Genomic DNA, 11,045 nt, shown 5'->3' with positions numbered 1-11,045 from the left:
TAGAAGAGAAGTATGGAATTAAAGGAATAAGAATTTCCGCCTACAACTCTCAAGCTAATGGAAAGATTGAGAGAGCGCATTTGGACATACGTGAGGCCCCGGCACAGATGGCCTGCTCTGGTCTTACCCAGACTGGGCCTAAGCGAACGCAGTAGCCGCCTAGGCCGTACGAGGAGGTATGGGATAGTGCCGATACTGGTGAGGGGAGCCTAACCAGGGGTAGTTGTGGAGCTTGGGTAGACCTAATAGAGGGTCCTGGAGGTGTAGAACGTAACGCATAACCACCGCTTCGATGTGGAGGGGAGGTGTAGCTGATACGAGTGGGAAGCTGTGGGGAGCTTAGGGAGCAATAAAGCGGAATTGGGAACCTAATGGGAGGTTCCAAAGGATGAAGGACGAATTGTAGAGCCTCGACGTAGATGGTGAGTCGAAGTAGAGGCGTAGACAATACGAGGATTGACAGAAAGAGGCCAGAGATCAGAAACAGTGAGGAGAAACAGAGTTGAGGTGAGACAGAGATAAAGGAAACAGATAATGAGGAAATATATGACTGTTGAGACGTGTCAGGCCCTGTTAGCAAGTACTAGTAGACTGTACTAAGGGACCAAGCCAGGTAGGAAGAGTTTCCAGGTAAGATTTGACAATAACACGCTGGGGAGCTCCGAGGGGAGTCCCCAGCCTATATACTGTACATGAGGCTGTCAGGTACATATGTCATGTGGCTACTGGAATGACAGGTAATATGTACAGTAAAGATCGTAAGGATGGTGCATAGAATATCGGAAACATGTATAAGTGATGAACCGGAGCTCTGGAAGGAAAAGGAAAAGGTCCGGAGAAGCAAGGCATGACAGTACCCCCCCTCTAAAACCTGAGCCCGCGAAGGTAGAAAATGGTCACAAAGTTTAAATAAATCATGGAGATAAAGTTGAAGGTACCATAGGAAAGGTTTCGGTGTGAGGGGGACAGTGACAGGAGGATAGCTCAGAATGCAGGCATTGACCTGAACACCAGATAGGGCATTGGAAAGAGGTTCAGAAGCACTTCCTGACGCCCCCAGAACATCCCAAATGCAAGCAAAAGTAAAGGAGTGGTGCATCAGGAAACCCACCCATGGAAAATGGGGCACAAATTTCGACAATTTTGAGAAATAACACGAATTAGCTAGTTTTCCAAATTTGCCAGATTAGTTAGCCCCCCATATATTTTTCGAAGAATTTTTGCAAACTTCGAATAAGTTTCCGTGATTTCTTCCAGTCCAAGATGTGAAATTAGCCACCTTTGTGAACACTTTCACCTAATTTCATCCATCTATCGCAGTCTTATTTTTGAAAATTAGCTTGTATTCGCCGATTCATTGAGGCTTAAGCATTGAAATTGAGACAAATTTAGACATATTGAGTCAGACAGTAGGAATAATTTCATTGCATTAAATCATGGAGAATAAATGTAGCTTAACAGGATCCACTCTTCGACTGATTAAAACAAATGAATATAGCATAGTCGTATATAGAATAACGCGGGGGATGCAGAATTAGGTGTTACATCACAGCGGATGTCATAGTAACGGGCTCGGAGCTGCGATACTATGTTGTAGAGGCAGCAGGAGCAGCGGGAGAAGTGTCAACATTGACTGCAGCAAGCGCAGCCCAATCTGTTGTGTCAAGAATTTGTTGCTGCGACCAACCATGCTGAGCAAGTGGCAATGCACCACTGGAGAAAACAGGTTAGTAAGACATCGAGTATCAACTAAAATGCTTACGAAGTTGCCATGTACAATTCATGCATAATCTTATGGTAGAGCGCGCGGTTGACACGTTCGATATTCTCAAGGGTACAAATGGCAGTCCTCCAAATCGCAGCAGACTCTGTGGCTGGGAAGCTTGCGGGACGACCACCACGCGAGTAGTCATTGAGTAATGCGTGAATCTAGATTGTTATGAGCTATGGCTAGAGTAAAATTTAATGAAACGTACCCCAGCTGTTGCGAGGGCCACCATGCCTTTTGTGAGCTCCAATTCTAGCGGCTTGCTCTGATTTGAGGAGGTGAAACGGCCTTGACATCCTCGGATCACTGTACCATATAACCCTGTACCGAAGAATGTCCCTTGGATATAGGCAATGTACGCAGGATGTTGGAAAGGTTTGAGATTATCGAAATTGCCATTCTAAGGATACGTTAGCAAAGTCACGCATACTGATGAGGACAACAGACCAGATCGAGACCATACATGAAATGTTTGGTAAGGATTATTTGAGCTGCAGTCATAGTCCCTCCGAAGTTATTCAATCCATAAGCATTAACAACAACGGCACTCAATCCACTCCCTTTCAGCTCCTTTGCTCGCTCGTTTCCAATGCGGCTAGCCACCTATGAGAAAATATGATCAGATGTCCAATGAGAGCGAGAAAACAACACCATACATAAGCTGTCAAAGGCTTGATATACGTGTCATGCTCTCCGTGTTCCAAACGATCAGCTACATCATGCTCGCCCTCATATCCTAATTGTTCTGCAGCCTTGATTAGTGAGCTTATAGCGAGTTGCTTCACTTCTTCCGAATCCAAAGGACAATACTTGTGGCCTGTTAAAAGCTCAGCCTTACCCTCTTTGATGGCTCGCTCAATTACACCTTGCATAGTTGTAGATTGTCCGCTTTTGCTGAGAATCCAGGTGTGCCCAGAAGTCCCCTTGCAATGAACTGCAATAGTGGTACGATCTCTCCCAGTGGGACCCACCAGTGGAACTGTCGCCGGAAGAGTTGTAGTCAAACGTGTTTTATTGACCGGTACAGGTACAGGAACATTCTTCGATGTTGGAAGGTTCTCATTAGTGATCCGTGGCAACTTCGAGTCCATTCAGTGTAAAGTATGGTGCGTAGACAGGATACACACCTCATATTCGAGCTTCCTAGCGACTTCTTGTGTCACCTGTCGGAGTGGAGGTGATTGCTCTACTACAGAATTGTCATTGAAATCTGATGCCGGTGGTGTGGAAGGAGAAGAAGACAGATCAAGACTTGATGAACGGATATGAGGCACTACATATACAATCAGGTTAGTGACCGAACTGTAATACACATAATTATTCTAAGCTCACCATAGTTTCCGACAATGATGAACGGAAATGTGCCGCCTATGCACCAGGTAGGTGAATACAATGTATGCAGAGAAAATAATTGAGCGCACCTCCATCTCAAAGGAGTGTACAGCTTGTCGGTCATGTTCCCGCTCATTCTCAATTATGCCATGACCGTCGTCATTATCCTCTGGACCACTAGAGTCAATGTCTGGCTCTGCATGCTCTCTCGCTGAAATGATGTCATTAGAAACTGACGGCGGTGGGGAAGCAATATATGGATCTAAGGTTGAATGAATTGGTTGACATTCATAACGAGTAATGCAATAATCATACCTTCCTCAGGCATGTCTACATTGACCTGTATAGCCCCATGCTTTCGAGCCTCTGTAGGAAATTTCAGTGGGTAGGAATGCACCTCACTCAAATACAAGGACGTACTTGCTGGCTTAGACTTCAATGGTGTGTTCATGGCCGCTGTGGCAGACTTGTTATTTGATGCTTTCTTTGTCTTCTTCGAGGCTGGTGTATCTAGAAGAAAAAAGGTATGAGCAGAGAGTATTTCAAAATATGTCATGACCTGGACCTTTTGTGGAACGCTTTCGCTTGGCCGACGTCTCTGTTGACACAAAGGTAGGTGTAGTAGGTGTAGTGTCAGCAACAGACTTGTTGCGAGCACTCCGCCGTGCAGCTACTGTTTCCCCCATAGACTGCTGTGTAGTTACAGGTAGAGGCGGGACATCTACTGTGGACTTGCGCCCGGCTCTGGACATGGCAGAAGCTCAGTGAATAAAAAATGGAAAAAATTAGCTGAGAAAAGAACGAAAAAATCATGAAGCATTGGACTTGACCATAAATAATTTTACCATCATGTGACTCAAGAACGGCATTTCAAGCTACAATATCAATATCTGTTCACTTAATATTTGCAATATCATGACTTTTGTTTGCTCTGCATGTCGGAGATCCTTCAAACGGCTAGGACATCTTATACAGCATGAAGATAAAACTGGTAATCATGCTTGCAAGGAAGCTGGAAGAGCACGGGTAGAGATTCTTCGGCGCAACAGTACTAGATCTCCCCGTCGCAGCTACCATAGACCTCACCATCAATCAGATTCACCCCAGCAGTCTCATCATGACCGGTCCCAGTCACTCGATACTCATTCATCTACATCTCACTCTTCCGAATCATCAAATCCAGATGGTGACGATGAAGGCAATGAAGGAAATGGGCCGATTAAGATCTTCAGGGGTGATTTTTTTGGAAATGACTATATGGCAGATGATTTCCCAGGCTTAGATGATGATGATGAGGAAGACCTTGCTGGAGATGTCAATAGGGAAGATGGAGATGAAGATGAAGATGAAGATGTCTTCGATGATACTTTGATGGATCTCGAACAAACCTGGGAAGAAGAAAGGGAGCGTGTTGTCATTCCAGAGGAGAGAGAAGAATACAATACCATGGATGTTGATGAGAGTACAAGGAAATCATGCCTCCGTTCACTCCCAGCACACCGCGATGACATTCATGTTGATGTGTATGGGGGTCAAGCTGGTGCTCCACTTCCTGATTCAAATCCAACCCACACTTTGCACGATTCCTCACATGGGTTTCTCCACTATCAGTCCCAGATCTCTGGTATTAACCATAATCCATGGGCTCCGTTTCAATCACGCATCGACTGGGAAGTCGCTCGTTGGGCAAAAATGCGTGGACCCAGTTCAACTGCCTTTTCAGAATTACTTGAGATTGATGGAGTGCGTTTTTAGAACTGATGTTTCTCAAAGCTCAGTGTTGACTTTCTGCCCCAGGTTTGTAAAGCTCTTGGACTCTCGTATCGGAATAGCAATGAAGTTAATGGTATCATTGACACTGGTCTCCCCACTCAGCGCCCATCTTTCACCCGGGAAGAGGTCATCATTGCTGGAGAATCATTTGATTTATATAAACGGGACATCAAAGAATGTATCCAAGCATTATATGGATCTCCTGAGCATGCACGTTACATGTGTTTTACACCTGAACGGCACTACTCTGATGCAGATAAGACTTCTCGGCTCTATCATGATTTCTATACTGGAAAATGGTGGTGGGCTACACAGGTAAGTATCAAATCAAAGTGAATATTCTCTCCTGATAGCAGGTGCATTCATTCAGACTGCATTAGAGAAGGAAAACCCTGGGGCGACAGTGATTCCTATCATTATATCTAGTGACAAAACTCAAGTCACTCTGTTTCGCAATAAATCTGCATATCCTGTTTATCTTACTATCGGTAACCTTCCCAAAGAGATTCGGCGGAAACCCTCACAGCAGGGTCAAATTCTACTGGCATACCTTCCAACAACAAAGCTACAACATCTGACTACTAAGGCTGGACGACGACGAGCTCTAGCAAACTTGTTTCATGCATGTATGGGTAATTTAGTTGCACCACTTAAGGAGCTTGGAATATCTGGAGTTGTCATGCAGAGTGGTGATGGAGTCAAACGACGATGTCATCCAATCTTGGCAGCATACATTGGAGACTATCCGGAACAGATCCTGGTGTCCTGTGGATATTACGGCGATTGTCCAGTCTGCATGACAACAAAGGACAAGCTTGGTGAATATCCGTGTTCCCACCTCTTTTGAGATCCTGACAAAGCTGTCGAAGCTGCGAAACTTATACACACCAACCTGTGGGTGGACCACTGTGACGAGGCCAATCTGAAGCCTGTGCAGCATCCATTTTGGGAAGACTTGCCTTACACCGATATATTCCGTTCGATTACACCTGATATTCTGCACCAGATGTACCAGGGAGTTATGAAACACCTTGTTCAATGGATTACCAGTATTGTTGGTGCAGCTGAAATTGATGCTCGGGTCCGTCGCCTACCCCCAAATCATGGTATCCGTCAATTTCAGAAGGGTATTTCTACCCTTTCGCGGGTGAGCGGATCAGAACACAAGCAGATGTGCACATTTCTTCTTGCCCTTATAATCGATATCCCTCATTTGACACCTCAACAATCACACAATCTCTCAACTGCAACTCGCTCGCTTCTTGATTTCCTCTACCTCGCATGCTACCCCATCCATAGTGATGATTCATTGGATATTCTCGAAGCATCACTTGCAACATTCCATGAGTATAGAGATGTCTTTGCTCAGTTGTCAGTCCGTGAGCACTTCAACCTACCAAAACTCCACTTTCTATGCCATTGTGTCTGTGCTATCAAACTCTATGGGACGACTGATAATTATAATACTGAAACCACTGAGCGCCTTCACATCGACTTTACAAAAGATGCCTTTCGGTCATCAAACCGGAAAGATGAATACCCACAAATGACTCGATGGTTAGAACGTCATGAAAAGATCATTCACCATACCAACTATCTTACTTGGAGGAGTACCAGATCTCCAAGCCCTGCTGCAGCATCCCTAGATGTGGGACAACGTTTCGACTTCCCTGGTGCAATACGTTCATTGTCAGACCTCAAATGCACACTTACACAGCAAATGGCGAAGACACCTACTCTCCGATCAGTTTCACTCTCGAAGATTGAAGATACAGGCTCTCGAGGTTACGGTGCAGTGAACTTCATACCTGCACTGAAGAGATTTATTGCTCAATTCCGGCATCCTGACTATGAGCCTTGGCGCCAGTTAGAAATGGCCGAGTTCATCACTTTTCCATTCCGAAACTTACCTGTATGGCACCGTTTGAAATTTCGGAATGAAGAACTTTACGATAAATGCACTTTGGATACAGTTTGTGCCTACCCGCGACGATATAATTCAAGAAATGAAGTTATTCAGCATGCACGCTTCGATGCAGCACTGATCCAGGTGAATGGAGTGGAGGTTAATAGCGATAATTATTTCAAAGGTAACGACCCACAGTATATCCCAAATCTGACAATATAATGACACAAGCTACCTAGGTATGCAAGTCGGTCGTGTCCGTGTCATATTTTCGCTTCCTGAAGGCAAGCTTGATGGATTACTTCCAGCAAACATGACACCACCGAAATACCTTGCATATGTGGAGTGGTTCAGCTGTTTTCCAAGTCGAGCAGAATCTTACACAGGACTGTATTGTTTGAAAAAGCAGTTCAATAGAGATGGAACTCCTGCAGCCTCCATTCTGCCACTGGAGACGATCAAACACAGTGTTCATTTGTATCCGAAGTGGGGTGGAACAGTTCCTGCAGCTTGGACAAGTGAAAACGTACTTGATAAATGTCAGACATTTCTCTTGAGTCCATTTCGAGACACACACATGTACTTTAATATGGGATAATTAACACTAATTTGCGAGTTGCGAGATGTACATCTGTAGTTGTTCTCACACTCAATGCCTTTCCACGTCAATCATCTTTTCACTGTCATCAACAGCAATGAAGAGGTCAGCTTCGGAATTGGAAGATGATGATGAAATTACCGAGAGCTCACAAGATTCGGAGATGCCAATGAGTGTTTGGCTTCAACAGCGTAGAGCTAACAGCTACAGGTATGTGTTCCCTACATGCTTCTTTTGCAGCGTTGCTCATTGCTTCTACAGCCCTCTTAGATCTTCCAAGACCCCGAAGCGGATGACTGAAGACATTCAACATGATTTGAACCAGACTCTGGTCGAAGTCAACAACAACGAAGTATTATGTGCTACATGCAGAATACCAGTCACACTGTGGGATGTCGAAAAGAATGTACCTGTTCAGGCCGTCGGTGAGAAAACTCTCGAGTCCCTGACACCCAAATACTGATATTCCAAGAAGCATCAAAGTATAATAGGCTTGTCCGAAGATTCCTACGTCCCGAAGAAGTTGGTGACAATATTATCATTGCGGAGAACGTACGACTCAGGAATACTATCCGTTCCCTTGAGAAGGCACTTAGTGACCGCCAACATGATGTATGGCAACTTGAAGATGAATTGAAAACCCTTCGAGACGGTCTTCGACAGCTTTTAGTACATTGATGATAATTCCACTCTCTTTGATACAGTAGAGACGCATGTTTTTTGCTTACTTCAATGCACAGCGTAATTCTTATCCTCTACATGTCTCAAATTAATCTAAGTAATTTTTGATAATTGGGAGCGACCTCTGTTATGAATGGAATATTATGGAATATTAGGAAGGTTTGCACAAATCCACTCAAATTTTTCGTTTTCGAAGATTAGTAGAAAGTTTTTGCCCGATTTCCCGGGGGTGGGTTTCCTGATGTGGTACCTGCCCTTCTCATAGTACTGGCTGACAATGAGGAGGACACCACTCCTGAACAAAGGAGCTCCATGGGGCGATCGAGGGGGCATTGAGAAGGTAGAGAGCAGAGCTTCCAGGCAGTCCAAGAACATCCCCAATGCGAGCAGAGCTGAAGGAGTTATTATACCTCCTCTCCTCATGGTACTGACTGACAGTGAGGGGGTGTCACTCTTGAACGAAAGAGTTCTATGGAGCAGCTAGGGAGGCATTATAAAGCTGCGGAATAGGGCTTCCAAATGGTCCAAACACGTCCTGGACACGAGGAGAACTGAAGGAGTTATGGCACCTCCTCCCCTTGTAGTACTGGCTGACAGTGAGGGGAGCATTCCTCTGGAACGGGGGATCTCCATAGAGCGATCAAGGGAGCGTTGGAAAGCTAAGGATTAGAGCCTCCAAACGCCCTGAGCACATGCGAGGAGAATCGAAGAAGTTATGGTACCTCCTCTCCTCGTAGTACTGGCTGACAGTGAGGGGATCATTCCTCTGGGACAGGGGATCTCCATAGAGCGATCAAGGCAGCGTTTGGAAGCTATGGAGTAGAGCTTCCCAACGCCCTGGACACGTCCCAAATGTGAGGAGAATCGAAGAAGTTATGGTACCTCCTCTCCTTGTAGTACTGACTGACAGGGAGGAGAACATTCCTCTGGAACGCAGCAGCTCCATAGGGCGGTCAGGGGTGCGTTATGAAGCTATGGCTCAGGGTTCTCAAATGCTTCAAACACGTCCAGAATGCGAGGAGAATGGAAGAAGTTATGGGACCCCCTCTCCTCGTAGTACTGGCTGACAGTGAGGGGCACATTCCTCTGGAACGGAGGAGCTCCATAAGGCGGTCATAGGAGCATTTGGAAACTGTGGAATAGGGCTTCAAAATGGTCCAAACGCGTCCGAAATGCGAACAGAACTGAAGGAGTTATAATACCTCCTCTCTTCAATGTACCTGCAATCACTGGATAGACTACATCTCCGGAACGAGACCACATGTTGGCACAGTTGCTGGGGCGTTTGAAAGGTATGACAAGGAGCTTTTCAGTGGTCCAAACACGTCCGAAACGTGAATAGAAACGAAGGAGTTATAATACCTCCTCTCTTCGATGTACCTGCAATCACTGAATGGACTACATCTCCGGAATGAGGACACACATTGGCACAGGTGTTGGGGCATTTGGAAGGTAAGATGGGAAGCTTTCCAGCGGTCCAAGCACGTCCCAAATGCGAACAGAAGCGAAAAAGTTATGATACATATAATGGGAAGAGGCAATCAAAATCATCATTAAGTTAAATTGTACCTTAGGGAAGAAAGGAGCTTCTTCTGCTCCTAATCCTCCAGCTCTGGGGCATCATCAGAGCTGCTCTGGTGAGAAGGTGCTATCCAGGGGGGTTTCTGACGAGGAGGAGGGTCCAAAAGTGCGATCCTGGACACCTGGGAATGTGCAAAGACATAGCCCTGATGGAAAGAAGCTATCCAGGGAGGTTTTCGACGAGGAGGAGGGTCTGAAAGCCTGATTCTGGACACCTGGAGACATACAGGGATGTTCTTATGAACTGTCTGCAGGGCAGGAATGCACCACTGTACAGTCCCAGGTTCCTGTGACATTGTGGATAGATCCTGGGCCTGGGTGGGTCTTTTAGGCATAGCTCTTGGTCCAGCTGGACGCTTCAGAGGTGCTCCAGGGGATATCAAAACTGGTTGAAAGCTCCTCCCATGAAATGAGAGTCTAGCAAGTTGACCAGTATGCTCTGGGGACACTGAGGGAGGTGTTCCAGATGTCCATAGCAGTGGGCCAATACTTCGAGGCCCTTCCTGACGAATGGCAAATCGGTCCCAGTGAAGCTTCATGAAGAATGGGGAGGTGGAAGGGATGAAATTGGGTTTGGGGAGGTATGTGGGAATCATGGAGGCGAGGCAAGTGGTGTACATGGACCTACTCAACAACCGGACTGGAGAGAACTCCCTTTGAGCGTGTTATTATGTGAGGCCCCGGCACAGATGGCCTGCTCTGGTCTTACCCAGACTGGGCCTAAGCGAACGCAGTAGCCGCCTAGGCCGTACGAGGAGGTATGGGATAGTGCCGATACTGGTGAGGGGAGCCTAACCAGGGGTAGTTGTGGAGCTTGGGTAGACCTAATAGAGGGTCCTGGAGGTGTAGAACGTAACGCGTAACCACCGCTTCGATGTGGAGGGGAGGTGTAGCTGATACGAGTGGGAAGCTGTGGGGAGCTTAGGGAGCAATAAAGCGGAATTGGGAACCTAATGGGAGGTTCCAAAGGATGAAGGACGAATTGTAGAGCCTCGACGTAGATGGTGAGTCGAAGTAGAGGCGTAGACAATACGAGGATTGATAGAAAGAGGCCAGAGATCAGAAACAGTGAGGAGAAACAGAGTTGAGGTGAGACAGAGATAAAGGAAACAGATAATGAGGAAATATATGACTGTTGAGACGTGTCAGGCCCTGTTAGCAAGTACTAGTAGACTGTACTAAAGGGACCAAGCCAGGTAGGAAGAGTTTCCAGGTAAGATTTGACAATAACACGCTGGGGAGCTCCGAGGGGAGTCCCCAGCCTATATACTGTACATGAGGCTGTCAGGTACATATGTCATGTGGCTACTGGAGTGACAGGTAATATGTACAGTAAAGATCGTAAGGATGGTGCATAGAATATCGGAAACATGTATAAGTGATGAACCGGAGCTCTGGAAGGAAAA

The 11,045-nt window shown here is 46.1% G+C and overlaps 3 protein-coding genes across 3 annotated transcripts; 1 reads left to right on the top strand and 2 right to left on the bottom strand.

Moving 5' to 3' along the window:
• Window positions 1-1,586: 1,586 nt before the first annotated feature.
• On the bottom strand, window positions 1,587-3,852 carry C8R40DRAFT_1075460 (uncharacterized protein; the record flags this gene model as incomplete). Its single annotated transcript, XM_046226869.1, has 11 exons — window positions 1,587-1,713; window positions 1,763-1,929; window positions 1,977-2,168; window positions 2,216-2,371; window positions 2,425-2,847; window positions 2,896-2,931; window positions 3,101-3,136; window positions 3,190-3,311; window positions 3,416-3,466; window positions 3,521-3,610; window positions 3,660-3,852. The coding sequence occupies 11 exons, from the start codon at window positions 3,850-3,852 to the stop codon at window positions 1,587-1,589; spliced, it is 1,593 nt and encodes a 530-aa protein (XP_046078725.1).
• A 163-nt stretch (window positions 3,853-4,015) lies between these two features.
• On the top strand, window positions 4,016-8,088 carry C8R40DRAFT_1242070 (uncharacterized protein; the record flags this gene model as incomplete). The annotated part of the gene is made up of 8 exons (XM_046233568.1): window positions 4,016-4,843; window positions 4,898-5,188; window positions 5,244-5,691; window positions 5,734-6,963; window positions 7,019-7,297; window positions 7,473-7,587; window positions 7,639-7,802; window positions 7,853-8,088. 8 exons carry the CDS (start codon window positions 4,016-4,018, stop codon window positions 8,053-8,055), a joined length of 3,558 nt encoding a protein of 1,185 aa, XP_046078724.1. The 3' UTR covers window positions 8,056-8,088.
• Window positions 8,089-9,656: 1,568 nt separating this feature from the next.
• Window positions 9,657-10,235, bottom strand: C8R40DRAFT_1178910 (uncharacterized protein; the record flags this gene model as incomplete). Its single annotated transcript, XM_046232939.1, has 1 exon — window positions 9,657-10,235. One exon carries the CDS (start codon window positions 10,233-10,235, stop codon window positions 9,657-9,659), a length of 579 nt encoding a protein of 192 aa, XP_046078723.1.
• Between the last annotated feature and the right edge of the window lie 810 nt (window positions 10,236-11,045).

This window comes from Lentinula edodes, assembly GCF_021015755.1.
Source record: "Lentinula edodes strain Le(Bin) 0899 ss11 chromosome Unknown C8R40scaffold_110, whole genome shotgun sequence".
NCBI classification, from domain to species: domain Eukaryota; kingdom Fungi; phylum Basidiomycota; class Agaricomycetes; order Agaricales; family Omphalotaceae; genus Lentinula; species Lentinula edodes.
This window is presented reverse-complemented; position numbering and strand designations above follow the sequence as displayed.